This window comes from Setaria viridis, chromosome 9 (assembly GCF_005286985.2).
Source record: "Setaria viridis chromosome 9, Setaria_viridis_v4.0, whole genome shotgun sequence".
Taxonomy (NCBI): domain Eukaryota; kingdom Viridiplantae; phylum Streptophyta; class Magnoliopsida; order Poales; family Poaceae; genus Setaria; species Setaria viridis.
The window spans coordinates 48,928,928-48,949,117 of NC_048271.2; the positions used below are offsets into that span (position 1 = coordinate 48,928,928).

Below are 20,190 nucleotides of genomic sequence, written 5' to 3' on the forward strand. Positions count from 1 at the left end.
TCTTTTGTTTTTACGTTAGACAGACTATCACCCAATCATGACTAATCATCGTCTAGGCGGTTTAATCGCACATCCATGCCATTAGAGTCTAGACAGACTTGAGGGTTCTGACTAGCGTTAGAATCTAGATACACCTCTAGGCGAAGGATGCTCTAGAATATGCACCTCCATAAGTTGGGAGAACCCCGGTAACGATCTTGTGAAATTTGTGTGAAAGGTTGTATAGCTAATTCCATAGTATGCCATTTGTTTGAAATTAACGTCGTTTCATATTTTTATCCTCAATCAAAATTTTCAAGTTTTGACCAAAATTTGTAAGAAAATGTACCGCATCTACTACCTAATGGGTATGTGATAGAGTTATTGACATTATTATTTTTTCAATATAGTAGAGAGAACTGTGGTGACTGCCGTTCCAATAATCGAAGGTACTCACGAGGATAGGTTTGCATGCAACCAACTGCCTTCTCAGCATATTGCACCAACCAATTCAGCTCTACTTTAGGCCAGCCAATCACAATCTTAGGTCAGCTTGCATCTATACAACCAACCAAACGGACATCCCCTGCACCTCTGGCTGTTTCTCATCCAGGATATACAATGCACATGCATGCACCTCTGAAAATCGTTTGGGCAAGCAAGACACCCCTAAGCATACACAGGTACCTTTCGTAGTTGCACAAGTTCTGTAGTCTGCGACAGCCTCCTCCGGAGTCATATGCCATATTACTGACACAGAGAAACCACACACAAAAATCTCATAAAGATCACATAACCTAACTTTTGACTGTTTTGCATCATTAGTTAATTGGACTCCAGAAGCCCTGTAACGGATATTCAGGTCTTACAAATTGAGCTCCAGAAGCCCTGTTCCGAAGTATTAAACACAGCAGAAAGGCATGTCGTAAATTCAAAGACCTGAAAGAACATAAGAACTGCTGTTGAATTTACGAGGACGTAGTTTACAAGTACAAAAAACGGTGGCCACGAAAGCACCACTGTACACTGCGAGTAAACCAGTGGGAACCAACCTAACTTGTTCACCAAATCAGCTGGAAGCAAACAAGCTACACAGCATACCGAACTATGGAAATAATTGTATAACCCCCCTTATTTCATTAAAAAAGAAGGGGGCGCAGCTAATAGCCAGGTCCAACGACCACCTAACTGTTTCAGAAATGGCCTATATCTCAGCTGTGCGTTTTGCCACCCATCGCTACAAGGAAAGCCAAAAACTTTCACATATCCGAAGCAATGATTATTAACAAAAACTTTCCTACTGCCTACTATTGTACATAGGTGCACAATGTTCCGCGGGCGGTACAGCAGAGGTGCACGACCTAGTCTCAAGCTCAAAGTGAACATCACGTTCTGTCTTGCCTAGAGGAAAAGCTTGAACATCAAGCAAAACTCGCAAATAATACCAGAAAAAGAAGTCAGCTGGGTGCTTGCTGGAGCATCACGTGAAAGAATCCATCTTCCAAGCTACCTTGCACTAGCCTGTGATCCTGTTTCATAGAATTGACAAAATATAAATTGATGAAATAATAAGAGGAAAGGAAAGATGAAATAACAGCAAATGAAAAGGCACAACCTACTGCAAAAGTCAAATTTAAAGTTCCAATAATCAAATTCCTCGTTCACAAACATTAGTACTAATAATACCATGCACAGACATGTATAATCAAACATACTCCAGGAAGACTAATACTTACTTGCCTGTGCTAGTTCTTTCATGGCCAATGCTCGGGAGGTATCAGGTTTATCCAAATAAGGCGCGATGAGTGCATCCAATTTGACAACCCAAAGTGCAACTGCTGATGTTGTTTGTGGCATTGTCTGAAAGTAGACAATGATGTCATCCAAATACGAGCTAAAACTTACAGATGATGAACTTTTGTACAACCAATCCTCATCCATTGCCCCAACAAAGTCGACAAGAACCTGCAGGGGACAGTGCACTTGTATAAGAAAAGGCAGTAGAAACGAAATATACTTGCTTAAAATGAAAAGAAGGTTCAGACATTAACATATAAATTAAAAGATCCGAAAATCTTCTGCTGACCTGCAAAAGCTCTGGCAATGATGATGTTCGTCGAAGCCGCTTAACCCACAGCTTGTGAGCAGACTTCATCCAAGAACCAGTAAAAGCTACCTCAGGCATCGATGCCTACACAAGCAAGAATTAAACATGTTATGAAATATGTGTTTCTTAAGACATTTGTATAAACATGTCATAATTCTACATAGCTACACTTAAGTTCCATTCAGCAGACACTGCATGTTTGGACAAGTTGATCCTGATGATCAAACTGCGTAGGAGTTGCGTGTTTTGAAATACTCACCTCAATAGCATGAATGGCTGCTTTAAGTGCCTGTAGCTGTGAAGGCAGAACTTTGTGATTTGGCACCTCGTGCGCATCCTCAGGTTCCCTACATGTTGCGGCATGTACAGCATATTTTTCTTCGAGATCAAAACCAACCTCAAAAGTTGAATGGCATATTCTGCAATGTTTCTCATCTCTCCAATATAGATCATGACAACTTTCACAACGAACTAGTGACTCCTTAAATGACTTCTTGCCACATTTAACAGTGGTAAGGACAGAATAGAAAGAAGTCCAGATCCACTTATCAAATGCTTGCAACCTATCCCACATCAATATTCTTTCATCACCTCTCTTGCCATTTTCAATAACTATTGCAGATGATGAATCCAAGTTACTATCTTCGAGATCTGGAGGAACAGAAGCATTCTCAACATCTGATACAGGTGAAGCTCCAGATACACTACTTGTCTTGGGTGAAGCTCCATCACCAGTACTTGTCTCGGAGCGAAATGAATCAGATGAGGCTGGGAGCCCGATTGCATTCCCTCCTTCCACATGTTTTTTCATGGCTTCGAAAAGGCAGGCTTGTCTCTTTTCCATTGATGCAAGGAGATGGGCTTCCCTAGTGCCCCTGCTGTCTAGGACTGAGAGCAAGGAAAGTAATTCCTGCATTCAGAAAATAAATGGCAAGTAAATTTATCGACATCCAAAAAAAAGAGGTAGAATCTGAGAAGAGTTAGCAGGTGGGCGACCTGTGGTGAATCAACCACTTCCCAGTGGCCATCCTCTGAGGACTCAAAGTAGACCCTACGATGCCCTGGATCATCTGCCCTACAAGGGCCAAGGAAGAGCCAGTAACTATTATACCTGCGATCTGATCCTAAGAGAACAACCTGTGGTTCATGTGCAACTCCAGACAGATCATTCCTTTCAGAGTCCATGATGTAGTCCTGATTTCTTCGGCTTGCTGATCGGCCTTGCCGAGAACAATCCAAACTGTAGGAGTTTCCAGGTCCATTTAAGGACTCATCACTAGATCGATAAAGATTTTTAGTAGATTTCTTTATTTTCCCACCGGATTGGTGCGGCTGCGCTCTTGGCATGTTATGCAATACTCTTTGTGGTTCCTAGAAGTGAAAAATAACAGCATAAGCTTCTCAATTATTCAATAGGAATACAAATGAAGATGTTTTCAAAATGCAGTTTGAGCATACACAAAGTAAACATTACAGTTGAGTTAAAACTTAAACAGATTAATAGTTACACAGAACTAAGTTTCCTAGGAAATGAGTATTGTATGTATATTCACTTCAAACTTTGGGAGACATTTCTAGAGCAGTCTCAATTACAAGAATTCTAGAGTGAAAAGACCCATCACCCATTCAACTGAAAAGAAAATCACATCTATGATATACAAAAAGAATACATTAAGATACAATTAGTATATGTAACTACATTAGCCTAGAACTAATCCCCTAGTATTTGGAAGTCAAACATCAGGTTAATTCGGAAGCAAAGTTAAAGCAACTTTCTCAAGAACAAAGATGGCACGGTGCAACTGAGTACTGGAATAGTTACCAAAGATTACCTCAAGTCTTGGAACAGAACCAGCACCAGAAGCAATATCTATTAAGGCAACCAAACAATCCAACTTCTCATCAATGCTTAGATCTGAATACTCGCCTTCCATTAATCCCAGAAGCCAACGTTCACCTGGATAACTTTCATCAATTTCACTACATTTATTTGGACTTCCATGTGCATTTTTTTGCTCCTTCTTTCGAGCAATTCTATCACCATGCTCAGGTAAGTTCATTTTTTGTGAACCATTAGATTCATCATCACTACTGCTAGCATCCTCATCATCATCAACACTTCCAGAATCCTCACTATCTGATCTAGCATCTTCCTTCCCTTTAATTTGGGGGTCAACACGGAGACGATATGCAGAAGGTGCAATCTTCTCAAATAATGTGATGTCACTAGAGAGAGTTAAACATATCAACTGCTCTAGTTCTAATGTGCCCGAGACATTAAGATCAACAATCTGAAAGAGAGAAAATAAGGTAAGTGTTGTAGATAAACTGGGTTAAATATACAGAGAGAACATCAGTTGTTATCAATACAATCGATCTATTTCCAATATTAATATTAACAAGATAAATACCTCAGATGATTTGGCTAGTACTGAAACCTTTAGTCCACCACTTCCTGCCTTGGACAATAGTGCAAACAATTCACCTTTCAGTGTGCGAGGACGTAAGCCATATTTGACCATTTGATTTTTCTCCTGGAAAAAGGTACAGTAATGAGTTTGACTTCTAAACATACTTGAATAACTACTGGAGTGGCAAACGAAAATCTAGAGTTGCAACATAAATTGACAAAAGAATTTAGAATGTTGGGGTACCCACAATACCTTGTTAAAGAAATCCCGATTCAGCATATGTTGTTTGGACCCAAAGCCCGAAGCAACAAGGACTTGTCGCAGTATTTCAACCCAAGTAAGAGAATTCAGTGATCTGATCCAGAAATTAACATCGAATTCTTGCTCCCTAACCTGGAAGGAACCATCTTCAGATAAAATTTCAATTGTGTTTTTGAACTATTCTATTATTTCAATATGCTCTTTGAAAAGTAAAAACATTCTGTCTTTTTTTTTTTGCCAGCTGCAAGCTTTGCAGGCCTGTGTCAAAGATTTTTTTGCAATTCTCATGTTATCTTTTATATGAACAGAGAACCAACCAAGTTTATCTTCAAATAAATAGTCGAGCTACCTAGAATCTCCTAAGAAATTAGAGGAAAATTATAAAATATGAAGGTAACTCCCAAAAAATCATCACTAGTCTGGCATTCTTTCAGATGAACAAATACCTTCACTTAAACAGAAGTTTGGCTTCATACTGTTGCATGAAACGTGATACTAGATAAAAAAATTAGCATACTTTGTTACTTCCTCCGTTCCAAATTGTAGGTCGTTTTGGCTTTTTAAGGTTCATAGATATTATTATACATCTAGACATACACTATATCTAGATGCATAGTAACATCTATGAACCTAGAAAAGCCAAAACGACCTACAATTTGGAACGGAGGGAGTACATTTAATCTAATAGTATCACCAGGTCCTAGGAGGGTAAAACTGATCATATCGACATAAAAAGTGTATGCTGTGCTTCTTGCACAGTATTTTCTGTTACAAAAAAACTTTACACTACTGGATGATGTTAAATTCCTCCAAAAATCTGCAGATTTAGTCCATTAGACCATGTCCTTATGGCCTCTTCAGGAAAATGAAATGTCAATTATTGGACTGAAGTGTAATTAAAAACTTTAGGAAGCTTACAAAGTTCAGGAAACTAAGAAATCTGCAGTCTTTAGAAGATCGTGGAACAAATACACCATCGCTGCCCATTTCAGCATTTAACAGCAACAACTTCAGAAGACCAATATGTACTTCCCCCAACAACAAAGAGTCCTGCAAATTACATTAGAGTTATGGGAAAGTAATACAAGAAATCATGCTAAATTCTAGAGAAAATTGATTAGAAGTTTGCACCTTGTCATGGAATGCTTGTGCAAACTCATCAAATGTGAAGGGGTGAACATCAATAGTACCAAAATGAGTGTATACAAACCGGATTACCTGTCAATAATAATTCTCCAATCAATATGTGTACCAATTATCAGAAAATGAAACTAAGATACAGGAATACAACTGCATAAGGGGCATATATAATGTAACCACTGTGAATAAGATAACAATGATGATGCAAAAACAGTAGCATTTCATATGACCTGAAAAAGCTTTTTCACCATTTCCGGTGATGAGTCCCAAGGTTTTGCGGAGAAAGGCTGTTTCATCTTGACACTCTGCGGAGGAAACTTGGCAAGTAAATCTGCACAATAAAGGTGTTACATGCCTAAATAATAATTGTCTACACAATGTGAGTACAGCAAGATATGAGATGGCACTTCAAACCTTTACAAAGGGGGCAGCCATGTCTCCCACTTGAAGAAAGATGAGCTGAACATCTTAATGGATTAGGGCCTGCTTGTAATTCACTGAGCTCGAGCTCCTCATCATCCACTAAAGTCACCTGCTCAGTCAGTAGTTCTGAAGATTCTGATTTATTGATTGAAAGATGGCAATCCATCGGAGGATGCTCCTTTGGACCTGTAACTCTCTTACATGGCACCTATAGAGATAAATCATCATTATTGTTCAACGTAAAAGAGATTCATAATATATTATTCGAACAAGAAAGAAAACTGTCAAAATTGGACAGTTTTGCTCTTCCCCCAAATGACCAACTTAGTGGATGAGGTAGTGCTACTGTAGAAGCTTTCCTTTTACTTTCTCTCTCATGCTAAGCAAGAAAAAAATACCTTTCGTTTGTTCAATGGAGGTTTACTCCTTTTGTCTACCTTCTTCTGTGCCATACTTTGATTCTGCATATAGAGAGGAACCAGAGAAGATTTGTGAATGGGTAATTCTATATAGAGACTAACAAAGTATTCATTAAATCAAATCAAATAACTGAAACTTTACTTGAGTAGTCTTTCCATTATCTTCTAACCCGTCACGATCATCAAACGGTCTCAGGGACCTCAAACAACCAGTTTCATCAATGAAATTTGGGCCACTTTGACATTCCACATTATGGGATTGGGAATACATTGCATGCCACACTGTCATCAGACCTTTGCCAATTCCGTGTTTCCTCACAGGAACAGTATCCTCGTATGGCACACTGGACCTCTGGCTGGTAGACTCAATGATCTACAGATGAGCAGTTTGTGTACACAAATGGTGCCATGTTAGAAAGATCAATTTGAAAAATGAAAAGTAACTGAGATTTGTAGTTCAGGGAGACAATAAAGAACTTCTGGGAGAAACAAAAATGGGATAAATTGATAAAATATGAAAAGGTGGTAGCGCATGCTTTCAGCTCACACCAAACATATGAACTTTTAAAGAGCAATTGAAGTAAAGAAAAATAAGGATTTTTAGATAGGATATAGTAGAGACTAATCTTACATTTGACCTAAAAAAAGGTAGAGCTTAATAACCACAAAGACATCGACATCGTAAATAGGATTTCCTACTGTGCTAACTGAACAAACTGTGCGGACACTTGATTTCACATAACAGAACTTATATTTATACCTCTAACTGCTACCAGCATCAAAGCCTTTAACTCTACTGCTACCAAAAAAATGGAAACACGGGTCTGGAATTACAAACAATTACTAACAACGAAATATTTCAATTTGAACCAGTAGTTCATTTGGAATAGAGAACAAGTCAATGTAATGAAAGTGAGTAAATAGACAAATTGCATCGACTTATCGTACCTTTCTCTTCTTCACAGCTCTTTGGTTTTGAGAGGAATGATGGCATGTGGTATCTGTAAATACATGCAACAAAAGGAGCATTTATATAAGTTGCACACAGCACCATTAGGATATTAAATGCATCCACCACTGAAAGATGAAACTTATACGTGAAAGGGGGCAAATGTTAGCAGCAGTAGCATTAGAAAATATTTAACTGCAAACCAGAAGAAAGTAACTTGCAGATCAGTTCATTGTCAACCTAATAGGCACCAGAGCAACTGCAACTTTGCAGTGCTTGTGAACAATAAACAAACGAAATCTAACACAGGAGTACATGACTGACTCTTAACATCTGACACAATAGCAGAGTGAGTAAATGAATTACTCAACACAGGTGCAGAGAGTCAACAGCTCACCAACAATAACAATTCAAAGTGGACAGTACAGTCATTGAGGTTGACATGAGCACATATATGAAAACATATTTATTATCCCGAGCAAAATAAGAAAGGACCATAACTGTTAGAAGAACTGGCCACGTCCGCCCATTGGTGGAAGCAATCTATAATTATCTAGGTAACATACAATAATCTTAATTTGCTACAGGCATACCTCTGATACGATCACGTTCACTTTTGGGGAGGGGATCAAATTCACTCCCAAGAGGTGGACCATCTTTGCGAAAGATTTTCCTCAGGATATAATCCTTGGGGAACAGAACTTGTGATTGAACTGTATTTTCCTCTCCTACAACGCTGGTACTGCTGTCAAACTCTGGTCGTGAACACGAAATACCATACATGGGAGCTTCGTTACAAGAGGAAGAACTGCTGCTGGTTCTAGGTCCACTTGATCGTCCACTAAGTTGCCTTTCCATGTGAGACCCGATGGTTTCCATCTCCCTCCTCTCTTTCCTCCTCCGCTCTTTGAACCATATACGGACCTGACTGTAGGTCAAACCAACACAGGTCGCATACTGCTCCATTTCGTCTGGCTTTGGATACTGTACATCTGGATAGAAAGATATATCAGCAAAAATGAAATGTATAGAACAGTCGAAGGAAAAGACTTAAAATCATTATTACATTAGCATACAATTACCTGAGTAAAATTTCTCCAGCATCTGAATTTGCTGGGGGGATTTTTTTGTCCCTGCATTCTCCCTTTTTGCCCCAAGGCCATTGGTCACCATCTGAACAAGGCTACAATTAGTACTTGACAAGATAAGAAATTGAAATAGCACAACTACCCAGAACCCCACCTCCAGCAAAGAATAACTCTGTAACTCATATAGGAGCTCAAATGCTAACACTGCCAATACAAACTGGTCACAACGGATCAGCAAGTACTACATGTATTCTAGAACAAACACTGCTAACAAATTTTATGACTTTAGATGGCGAATTTCTTTTGAAGAATGAGTGGATCGAGCAAAGTCACATGCTCACTGACTGATATCAACATGGTACACCTCAAACCTATATGGTTCAATTAGTTTTATTGATTTCCACCCATTCCCAGCAGAAATTATAAAATAAAACCGAGCTAGATCACACCTATAATCATCCACAATTACAGCAACCATAGCTCAAAACAAAATCACACTGATTTTTCTATTTGGCACAAGCGAATAGAGCCACTTGGAGCAGAAAATACGACCGCAAATTGCACTGAGAAAGAAGGCGGCGACAAAACAAGGGAGCACCCATCTATACAGCCGAAAACCATGATCCCTACAACTCACGTGCTGAGGCCATCGCTACACAATCGCAAACACGAGCTTGCGAATCAACCAATTAAACCAAAACTTGAACATTCAGTCCTCACACCACATCCCCCATCCATCCCCTCGCTGATCACGCCCACATATCCCTGCGGGTCAAATCCCTCGAATCAAACCCCGATTCCCAAAGAAACCGGCCCAATCGCCGAGAGCCCAGCGCTGGATCAGCGAAGTGCGCACTCTGCACTCACGTACCTGCGCGGGAGGCATGGCGGCGGTGGCGGCGCAGGGGGGGGTCAGCAGGCGGGCACCATGCGCGGCGGCGAGCGCGGGGGAGGACGCGGCGGTGGAGACGGCAGGCCGCTTGGCGAATTAGCGCGGCGGGAATGGTGCGCGGCGGGTGCAGGGTGGAAGACGGCGGAGATGGGCGGAGCGGGGCCAAAACCCTACCAACGAGCGGCCATTTCTGCTGCTCGTGGCTGCGCTGCCCTTTTTCGGCCCTTAAACCCTGGCGGGCCGAGATTAGGGGTTGGCGACTACCTTGGGGAGGATGGAAATATCTTTTGTGTTCTTTTTGCGAATCGGTCCTTGGAGATTACTCAATTGGTAGAACCCAACGCGGTAGAAAAGCCACGCAGTCGTCAGCAAACCATCTGTCATCTGTGTCCATCTCGACAAGTCTGGCGAGCTCTGTGTCCATCTCGACAAGTCTGGCGAGCAGCGAGCTTGAGCCTTGCGGCAGAAAATACTCGGAGGACGGTCAGGAAGCAGAACACGGTGGCGAGTACACGGAGATCAGCGAGAAGCAGATGATGCAAAACGGTTCATGCAAATAATTAGAGGAAGATGGAGAGAATCAGAGAATGCAAAACGGATCATACAAATGATTAGATGAAGTAAGAGCATCTCCATTAGATTACCTAAACCGACCAAATATGCATATCCAACACTAGATTGCTAAAGCTTGTAACCTACAATGGGAAACAACAACCACCTCGCGCCGGACATTTCACGCTCGAGCCGCCGCCGCACCATCCCCACGACACCACCTTCCTTCACTCGTTTGGCCGCCGGCACAACCATGGAAGGGCCTAGCTCTTCCAACTACCCCTACGCCACCTGCCGCCTGCCCCACTACGGCTTTGGCCGGCCCCTCTGCCGGAAACAGAAGAAGCCACGCGTCGTCGTGCCTGGACCGAACCTCACCTCCCATCGCCCGCCGTCCTCCTTGTTGTGTGGCCCGCGCCTCGTCCGTCATGCGCCGCCTCACCCCTACCGCCACCGCCAATTTGAGCGGAGGGTAGAGCGCGGGGAGAACAGCAGGATAGGAAGGAGGAGGTGAGGGAGAAGCCATTGTCAAAGCTCCTGCTAACCTCCACCGATTCGGTGAAGAAGAAGAAGCTGGATTCGGTGAATTGCTTGAAGAAGAAGCCCAATTTGGAGCTTGATTCGGTGGATTCGCCATCTTCATGCTCGATTCGACCAAGGGCGGGTGAGCTCCGCCGGCCCAGCCTCAGCGCGGGCGCGCTCCCCGCCATGGGCAGCTTCGGCAACCGCCATGGGAGAGCTCCGGAGAAGTGGAGGAGAGGGCGAGCTCCACCACCACTGTCCGGTCCAACGAGAGGCGGGAACATAGGGCGGCGGGGGTAAGAGGAGCGTGTGGCTGTCGGAGCGGTGGAGGAGCGGCGTGAGAGCCGCAGCGGGTGTGAGAGGGAAGAAGAGGAAGAAGAGAGGATAATGATGTGTTGATTTTGCATATTGGATCCTAAAAAAGTGATTCGTTCGCAGATTCGTCCTCGAATGAAATATAGGTCACCAGTTTTAGGTATACCACTGGAGATGAGTTTAAAATTTTTCACAAAACCTTCTCTCCTATACTAAAACAAGTTTTAGGTATCCAAATATATGTATACTGTTGGAGTTGCTCTAGCACGTCTTCTGCAGTTCCAACCATGCGTGAGGTGAGAGGGAGACGCACTCGCGTGGGCGCTGCCACCCACGCGTGCTCGTCCACGTGGTGGTGTAGGGAAACCCTACGGGGTGGCGACCTGTGGCTTCTTCCTTCATTCAGAGCTGTGGCTATTTAGCCCAAGTGGCCTACAGTAGCCCAAGGAAGCCCATTTCTTCTTCCTTTTCTTATTATTAAACCACACCTAGCCTACACGTGTGATTGAAATTTGAGCAATGTTTCAGCCTTTCAGGTGATCGCGGAATGCCGCCGGTGAGCAGCAGTGGCGACTCTGCCTCGGGATCTCATGTAGCCGTGTCTAACGCGGCTCCGCAGGCCCACAAGGTATACACAGCGCACAAACTCTAGCATCGTAAGCGCCTTCAGGATTTTAGACTGGTCAACAAACATACATCGATACCCTTGAAGTTAAGTAACTAACCCAGGTTAACTGTACAGCAAATCAGTCCAATGCCAATATACAGGCTACTTCACAAGAGGATTCAACACAAACCAACAACCATGCTCTTCTTCAGGCAAGTAAGCACATGTACAGTGAGGTTTTAGTGAGGTTTCAAACACACAGCAACCCGGAGAAGCTCTAGCAGAAGATACCGATGGCTTACATTCCCACACACACTCTCGCCACAACCTGCTTGACCGCAAGCTGAGTATTATTGCAGCAACCCAAGGCATCACCTGAGAGAATACACAAGCAGGCTTGCCCCACTAGCTCTACAGAAATTCATGGTCTCCACCATCCCCCACCCATTTGGCGCCAATAATTAACAAACCTGATGCGGCAGCCAGGAGAATTTTTCACTCTTTGCCCTTTGTGAAGAACCGACTAAATCCCCGGCTTTGTTTCTCCGCCAATTGTTGGTTAGTGAAAGATGAAGATGAAGAGGATCTCGATCGATGCTTGGGACGCTTGGAGCTGTTCGGAGAAGGAAAAGGGCTTCCGTCCACGTCAGAAGGGGTCATGTGCGTCTTGAATCCATTGATCGGAGACTCATTTCCTGTCCCTAGCATTTCCTGGTCTGTATCAGGTTGGCCTCCCGGCTTCTGGGAAAACTCTCCTGCCGTTGTTCCTACAGCATCCTGCAGAAAGTCCTCCATACGCTGCCGGTTGGGTGAAGAACCTAAAGACTCGGCTGGAGGACGCATAGCTTGCAGCTGACGGCCGAGAATAAGCATTGTCTCCTGGCACTCTGCCAGCTTCTCAGCTGCTGCTGCTATCTCTTTCTCCTGTCATCATTTAAACACAAAAGTTAGATGTCAAAAGTATTCCATATCAAGAAACGTTTAGTAGCCCAGCATAAAAATCTACAGTTTAGAGTAATCTTGAAAAATGTTCAAATGGATTTAACAATGCTTAATGATTTGGAACCTTTATTCACAAATCAGAAGGTGTACTTGCCAGTAGTTTTCATAAAGAAGCTACAAATGAATAGTAGGCAATAGCAATGTGAAAAACTTTGGAAACTAGATGTTTTCAAACTATCGTACCTGCTTTGAATTGGTATCTGGATCCTCATCCACAAACATTGAACTCCTCTCCAACTCATACCTTCATATCATAAAACCAAGTCAGAATAGAAATCAAGCAGATGGTAATTTACAAGCCAAAGAATTTGATTTTTCACCTTTCCATCTTCTCCTCGAGATCTTTGTATTTGGCTAAGTCCTCCTGACGACTTTGTCTTTCATCGGTGAGTTCATCTGTCAAAGTATCTATTTTGGACCGCAATACTTGTATCTCATTCTCTAATTCAACTTTTCTTGATTCAAGTGACTTGTAGGATTCAGCCATACACTTCAACTGTGTCTCACTCAAGCCATTTGATTTCTCACTGTCAACCAACTTGGCTGTGAGGTCTTCCAAGCTTTTCTCCATATCACTTAATCTAACATTTGTTTCTTCTATTATTTTGTTGCACTTCGCTAATTCTACCTCCAAATTGATCTTCTCAGATTTAAGTTGTTCATATTCCTCTGGTGAGCATATCTTCAGTGTAGTCTTAGCATCAAATCCAGAATCAGCAGGCCCCTCAAACTCAGGATCAGAAGATGAACGAGGCAGTAGTGTACAGAGACCAGAAACATTGTCCTTTACCGGCTCAGGCTGAACCTTGTTTTCAAGTAGAGTCACTTTATCAACACAATCTAAATTATTACTTTCTGCTTCATTGCTGTTGTCTCTCGACATTGCGAACTTAATCTGACCAGTTTCTGACAAGATCGCGGATAGTGCCATGACAAGGTCATTTAGGCCATTATCATTTGACAGAACTTTGTCAACTAATGCAGAGAAGTGTTGTGTTTTCTCACATAGCCCATCATAGTCAGATGATTGGCCTTGAAACTTGGAGAGTTCTTGATCAAGTAACTTGACAAAGTCTTGAATCTTCAATATGGCTCTCTTTAGTTCTTGATCCATGGTGCATTTGCTCCCTGAATTTAAGGTCGCATCCAAGTGATGATTACCATTTGTATTCATTGAATCTGCCTCATCTTCAATATCCTTTAGGATATTTCTAATACTATCAAGCATCTTTCCTGAATTGTTCTCTAGTGATTCAGAATCAAGTAAGGAAGATATTCTTGACTGTAATTTCAAAAGTGAAGATTTCTCAGATAGCTGCTGTTTACTAGATGGAGTCTCTGACATTGGTGAAGCTGACTGCAAATCTTTAACACCGTCTCTTTCAGTAACACTGGACAAAGTAGCCCCAACTTCATCTATCTTCATTTTGTCAATAGTACTGCCATTGCCATTAGCCTCAGAAGTCAAACACGCTAATCTCTCCATCTCTAAGAAGTCATCCATGAGTTCCAACCTATTGGAGCCTTCTGTCGCACTGCTCTTGGCTGCTTTCTCTTTCTTGAAGTGAGAGAGCTCAGATACTAGAGCATTGGCCCAAGATTCCGTGCAACTTCCTTCATCATCAACACCATCTTCAGACATTGAAGTCATGCTAGGTGGGTTGCTTCCATTTTGGCTCAGTGCACCATCAAAGTGAATATCCATGTTTGGAGTTGATGGACTCTTATGTTGGTTTCCAGTCAACATTTGAACCTCCAAGCTTCGGAGCTTGCCTGCTGTTTTAGCATACATGCTTCTTGATGCCTGCAGCTCACTGTTTCGCTTTGTCAGTGCCTCTTTTAGCATCTTGGTTTCTTCTTCCATTGTTAATAGACGAGCAGTTAGAAACTCATTCTCTCTCTGCATGTGCTGTAAGTTCTCTATGGCATAATCAGGAACAGGAGACATAGGAGACATGGGACGATGGAAACCAGAATTCTTTGTAGGGGATCGTCGTACTCTGTGGTCTCCATACTCTCTGCCCAAGCTCTCCACCTCCATTTTCATTTGAGCTAGTGCAGCTGGACCAGGTAACTTCTTCCGAACAAGGCCACGCAATCTTTGGCATTCAGCTTCAAGTTTTGATATTTTCTTGACATCTTCCTGGTGCTGTTTAGTTGCTACATCAGCTGAGCGCACACTCATGTTCTTTTCTTCATTGCGGATTTCAAGCTCTTTGGAGACAACATGCAGTTCATATTTTAGGGAATTTATCTCCCTTTCCCCTGACTGGATTGTGCTTTTCAAGACTTCAATCTCAGCTTCTGCTTGAGCTTTTTCTTCATCAATTTTCATCAACAATTCTGCCCGTTCTTGGAGTGATCTTGTGAGTGCATCATTCTCAGCGCCAGCCCTTATGAATTCCTGTTCAAATTCAAGTAATTTTGCTTCGAACTCGGCCTTTATCTTCTCCCACTGCTTGGTTTTTGCAAAGACTACATCGTGTAGCTTCTGCTCACCTTCTTCCTTAACAGTTCTTACTTGCTTCATGCATTCTTTCAAAGCACCATCCAGATGGGCAGCTCTTTCTTCAGCTGCTAGCTTAGACAATGTAACAGTTTCTAGCTGAAGCTTCAGTGCCGAGGCCTCTGCTTCAGCTTTCTCCCAACCTAGCACAGCAAAACATAAATTGTGTCACCAATTCGTTTAGTATAGTGATATCATAAACTAGGATATATCTTGTAGAAAAACAAAAGTGTTATGCAGAGAAAAAAATGTATAGAGAAGCCAACCTACTTTCATGAGTCATAACCCAATAACAGACCAACTACTATAGCTACTATCTTCTATCAAAACAAGAAAACGATTTATACAAATATGTTTCAGAAGGAAAAGTAAAGTTCATCTTATGCGCACCTGATACAGCTTCTTCGGCAACTTTTGCATGCTGTTTCACTAGGGCATCTTTGGTTGTGATCTCAGATTGTGCTCCAGAGAGTTGTTCATTCAAGACCTTCACATTTTCTTCTAAACCTTTTACGTTTTCCTCTGACTCAGTAAGATGTGCATATGTTTCAGGTGAAATTTGCACAAATTTTGGAGCCTTATCTTCCTGCAAAGAAGGAAATTTTATTTCAGCAGAAATATACTTTAAATATGAGTTAAAACTTAAAAATCAGGTTTATATACTAATGTACAAATTTACTGCCCAACCAGCTTTTGAGGTTCAAAATAAAACAAAATGAGCAACTAGTGCTGACCATTGCTTTGTTAAACGGTATGTGACCCTATTGCTATAGGGTGAAAAAATTAACTAAAGAGACATGGCTGCATGGATCAGTAACCAAGGATGGTGACATCAGTTAACTCAGAACAGTCCCTATGGTATTGGACCTATCAAATCTATCTTCTGGCAGCATCAAGCAGAAAAAAGGAAAGGTTAATATTATCTTAAAACAATGCTACTTAGAACAATTTATAAAACAATACTACACAAGAAAGCTCGGCAAACCTGTTCTTGATTGGAATTCTGCAACGCATCTGCATTTGATGATTTATCAGATGATTTCTTCTTCCAAGGCCAGCTGCGGCGATCCATTGGTTGCAGAGTATCTAATAAGATATGGTGAATATCTATGATCAGCAACAAATGTGATAGATTTGCCTTTCTATATTTTCTACGTAAATAGAGCATGCATGCCTCCAGGTAGGAAAGAAGCTCAAAACTAACTGAATTTAAATTATTTCGTAACTAACTTTGGCAACAATATAAAGCAAATAAAAGACCGAGATTTCATGAGAACAAAGCACAGTTCTAGAAAATGAACTAGCATAGTACCACATGGTTTAGTTGAGACATGCATACTAGTTTCCACAAACAGTTAATTCAACCAAAAAAAAAAACTATCTTCAAAGCAAGAGCACAAGGTACAGTCAGTATAGAATTAACCTGAGATCAGGTAACCAAATTTAAGAAAATAACTTGCAGAATACACACATTGAAGCCATATACACTTTTGGAGACTGGAAACATCAGAAGTATGTGAGCCTAAACTATACAACTATAACGACTATGAAGAATTTAGACAGGAAACCAATGTATGGCTACAGCCGTTTGACAAATGAGCTACTCCATACAACTTCCATAATTAGCGCCGCCAGCAAGAACCCCAATTTGCATATCATAGATAAGAAACTAGTGAAACACCGTTTATTGGGCAAGTGTTACCCACACTTAAGTTCACAATCATTCCACCATATATGGCTATAAAATAATACCAATAATACAATCAACAACTCCAATCAGTCAACAGTGTGGCCGTGTAGGGTTCATAAATCCGAACGTACCTCACCAGCTCAAGTATCTTAACATTCCACTGGCAGGCCGCGTACACATCCAATTATCAAAAAGCAGAAGCTTCTGCCACAGTGGAGGCACAGCTATATAGGACAGGGCACGGTCAAGGTCAGGCAGGCCAAAAGAATCGAATCCCTGCAGGAAACCAATCCTTCAAGCAAGATCGCCCGGTACCATCAGCACGCGTCGTTGCGGGCGGCCCCCACGCGAGGCCAAGTTGCAAGCACAGCACAGTGCACCCGATCCGATCACCGTCATGCCAGAACTAGGCCAGGGCATTGACGCGGGCAAGTAAGCTTATTCTCCTACTCTCAGTCACGTGTGCGCACCTAACTCAGCTCAATTGACGCGGTATCTTCTCCGCATGGACCATCATCGCGCGTTGGGTTGCAGCTACAAAGCGCACAGGCTGTAGAGCTTAGCGCGAACGGCAACGGCAGGCAGGCCCGCCCGGCAAGAACCGCAGTTAAGACGGGCACCAAAGACGCCCGCGGAAGTAATTGCCGGCGTGGGGGCAGCACATGTTTATCCGGCCGAGATGACCTGACCAGACGCCTACTGCTCCCCCGGGCACAGGTGACGAATCAAAAATCAATGGTTACACTGCTGCAGGTTCCAGTTCTAGCAAGTCTGCGTTCCGGTGAAAAGAACTGGTGGTTCCGGCCGTAAAGAAGGCGCGCGTGACCCGGCTTAAAAGCTGGGAGCTGCTACTACTCCAACTCCATACGGACATTGATGGCGGTCTTCGCTCGGTGGATTTGGCTTTTAACCAGATGCCTCGTTGCATCATTGTCCTTGCGTGTTCTTGTGGTGCTCGTCCTCTCTTCATCTCCGTCCCTTACTAATCTTGGCAGTGGCAGCAGTAGTACTAGAAACCCTTATCAGTTATTCCCATGGAAGAGTGAAGCGTCCGTACCAGTTGATTCCTTCATGGAGAACAAAATGAAAAGCACGGTAAAATCGAGTACTAGGTGAAGTATGGATTGGAATGTTCCATGTCAGAGGAGAGAGTGAGTTCATCAGAAGCAGACCGCAGACAAGCGTGAGAAGGGGGGAGATGAAGCAGAGAGGGGAGCAAGAGCACGGCGATTCTACCCGCCCAAGCGCAACTATTCGTGTGCAACCGACGCCGTGTGAGTGATCCTCGCTGCAACTGAGTTAAGAGTTCAGCCCAGAAAGGACAAGGAAACACGAAGCGGAAAGCCCGGAGGGTGGAATCAACAAACCAAGCGAGCGGAGCGGTGGAAACGATGTTCAGAAACTGTTTGAGAAAATTTTGGGTTTAAACAGCACAGTAAAATTTCAGAGAGGGCGACATGAACAGAGGAACTCCGCATCCAGGCTCCGCTGTCGAAACACACGATCAAACAAAAAAAAAATCCCGAACACGAACGTAGTAAACGTTGCTACACACATTGCACACGGGAACAGGAAGAGCAACCGCCATCATGGCAACGAACGGAAAACACAGAAAAGATATCAAGCAAGCAGAAGGCGAAAGGAAGTGGGCGCTTACTGGGGGAGGCGAGGCCGCGAGGCGGTCAGGAGGAGGCCCTGCGCGGAATGCAGATCCGGGGCGTGGCCGCGGTCGCCGGAATCCGCCGCGATTCCGGCGGGACGTTGGATCTGGCGCGCGGCTCCGATCGGCGCGGGGGTGTCGGTGCCGGTGTCGGTGGCGTGCGTCGCTTGCCGAGCACACTTCCCTTCCAGCCAGCCAGTCACCGCTGCCTGCGCAGCCGCGTCGGCCGGTGTCGGGCTGGATTGGATTGGACTGGACTCCCTCCCCCCACTGCCCACTCCCCGCTTTTCCCCTCCTCCGCACCTCGCCTCCCTTTTGCTCCCGGGGCCTTTTCCCTTTGGAATCTCGGCCCCCGCTGCTAGCCCGCAACTACTTGCGAGCGCTAGCGCCAAGCCAAAGCGCGTAGGCTGGGGTAGGTGGCGGCGGTGGCGCCTCCCCGGCTCGGTCCGGCCGTCGCGTGCGCGGTGTGGGGCGGGCGCGTGCGGCGCTGCGGCTTCGCCTGGTTTGGCAATGCGGCTCTCCTCTCGGCTCTCTGCTGCAGTGACGAGTGGCGGAGGCGGTGGTGTTTGGGTTTTGGTTTGAAGGGGTGAGAGGAGGAGGGAGAGAGCGAGCGAGAGGTGGGGAATGGAGGTGCGGGTGCTTTTTGTTATGGGGGCGCTGCGGCCTGCGTCTGCTGCCGGTAGGTGGGCTAAAAAGCGGGGGTGATGGCAGGGGAGGAGGAGGTGAGGGAAGAAAGTGGGGGGAGTGGGGAAAAGTTGGGAGGGGAGCTCTGATGAGAAAGAGAAAGGAGAGAGAGAAGGGGGAGGGAGTGATGGCAGCAGAGAATTACACATCACCTCAAAGGAGAGAGAATTGACAGCGACACTAATACTATCTTGGACCAGTGATAAAATTAGAGTTTAGTTTTAATACTAACTTTGTGTGACTTCAGCTTTTAAGAGGAGTACCATTTGAAGCAAGTTTATGGTTTGGGAAAAAAATTTCCTCAAAGGAGTCGCAATTTTTGCTAAGGACTGGAGAATTCTATCCGACTCAACTTTCACACTAGGTGGCATCATGTGACGGCACTAGTGCACCGGGGTAGTTCGGAATCATTTTGCCTACTGAAAGTCATACCGGTACTCTACCACTAGTACAAAATGGTCACACGTCGCCACTTGGGCTGTCTGCTAGCATTAGCTCTACTGTACTTTTGCTAAGTCTGCTTCGCATACTCTGTATTAACACTAGTTTGCTGTTTTCAGCATCAGCCGTTTTTAGAACGGTTAGCGGTTTTGAAACTCAGGATGAGAAATGAAGAAAAATGTTACTAGTATTTTTATCACGTCTAATCTGCTGCTTTTGTGAGTAGGTTTGCTGAGCTGATCGGGCTGGAGCCCGGAACCAACACCGCCGCGTCCACAACAACCAAGATGCCAAGAGCAGCGCCACATTGCCCATGCAAATCATGCGAGCAAACTGCCGCCCAGAAGGCGCGCCGCCTGCTTCGTTCTCACACGGTTACGCCTCCCCCTGCATCTGGTCATATCCGATGTCCGGCATATTCATCAGAGTTCTGCTATTTTTTTTATAAAAAAAAGATCACTAATACGAAGTAGCAGACAGCAGCTCGGATCGAATCGGTAGGTGAGGTATACACATATGCAGGTTTAATCAATGACACTTGT

The 20,190-nt window shown here is 43.7% G+C and overlaps 2 protein-coding genes across 4 annotated transcripts; both read right to left on the minus strand.

The window, feature by feature from the left end:
* Positions 1 to 919: 919 nt before the first annotated feature.
* Positions 920 to 9,904, minus strand: LOC117837201 (homeobox-DDT domain protein RLT3). Of its 2 annotated transcripts, none has more exons than XM_034716790.2 (18): positions 9,649 to 9,904; positions 8,772 to 8,862; positions 8,283 to 8,681; positions 7,689 to 7,741; positions 6,883 to 7,113; positions 6,720 to 6,782; positions 6,313 to 6,529; positions 6,129 to 6,229; positions 5,890 to 5,976; positions 5,677 to 5,808; positions 4,750 to 4,890; positions 4,498 to 4,620; positions 3,919 to 4,377; positions 3,083 to 3,457; positions 2,346 to 2,996; positions 2,066 to 2,170; positions 1,720 to 1,944; positions 920 to 1,508 (listed from the first exon to the last, which is right to left on the minus strand). In XM_034716790.2, exons 1-18 carry the CDS (start codon positions 9,661 to 9,663, stop codon positions 1,437 to 1,439), a joined length of 3,540 nt encoding a protein of 1,179 aa, XP_034572681.1. In that variant the 5' UTR covers positions 9,664 to 9,904; the 3' UTR covers positions 920 to 1,436. The 2 variants fall into 2 exon arrangements, with proteins under 2 accessions (XP_034572681.1, XP_034572682.1); XM_034716791.2 differs by having other exon boundaries at positions 1,716 to 1,944.
* Positions 9,905 to 11,843: 1,939 nt separating this feature from the next.
* On the minus strand, positions 11,844 to 19,217 carry LOC117837132 (filament-like plant protein 4). 2 transcript variants are annotated; one of them, XM_034716715.2, is made up of 6 exons: positions 18,521 to 19,217; positions 16,159 to 16,259; positions 15,564 to 15,759; positions 12,988 to 15,316; positions 12,851 to 12,911; positions 11,844 to 12,589 (listed from the first exon to the last, which is right to left on the minus strand). In XM_034716715.2, exons 2-6 carry the CDS (start codon positions 16,243 to 16,245, stop codon positions 12,161 to 12,163), a joined length of 3,102 nt encoding a protein of 1,033 aa, XP_034572606.1. In that variant the 5' UTR covers positions 16,246 to 16,259; positions 18,521 to 19,217; the 3' UTR covers positions 11,844 to 12,160. The 2 variants fall into 2 exon arrangements, with proteins under 2 accessions (XP_034572606.1, XP_034572607.1); XM_034716716.2 differs by lacking the exon at positions 18,521 to 19,217 and adding an exon at positions 16,995 to 18,453.
* Between the last annotated feature and the right edge of the window lie 973 nt (positions 19,218 to 20,190).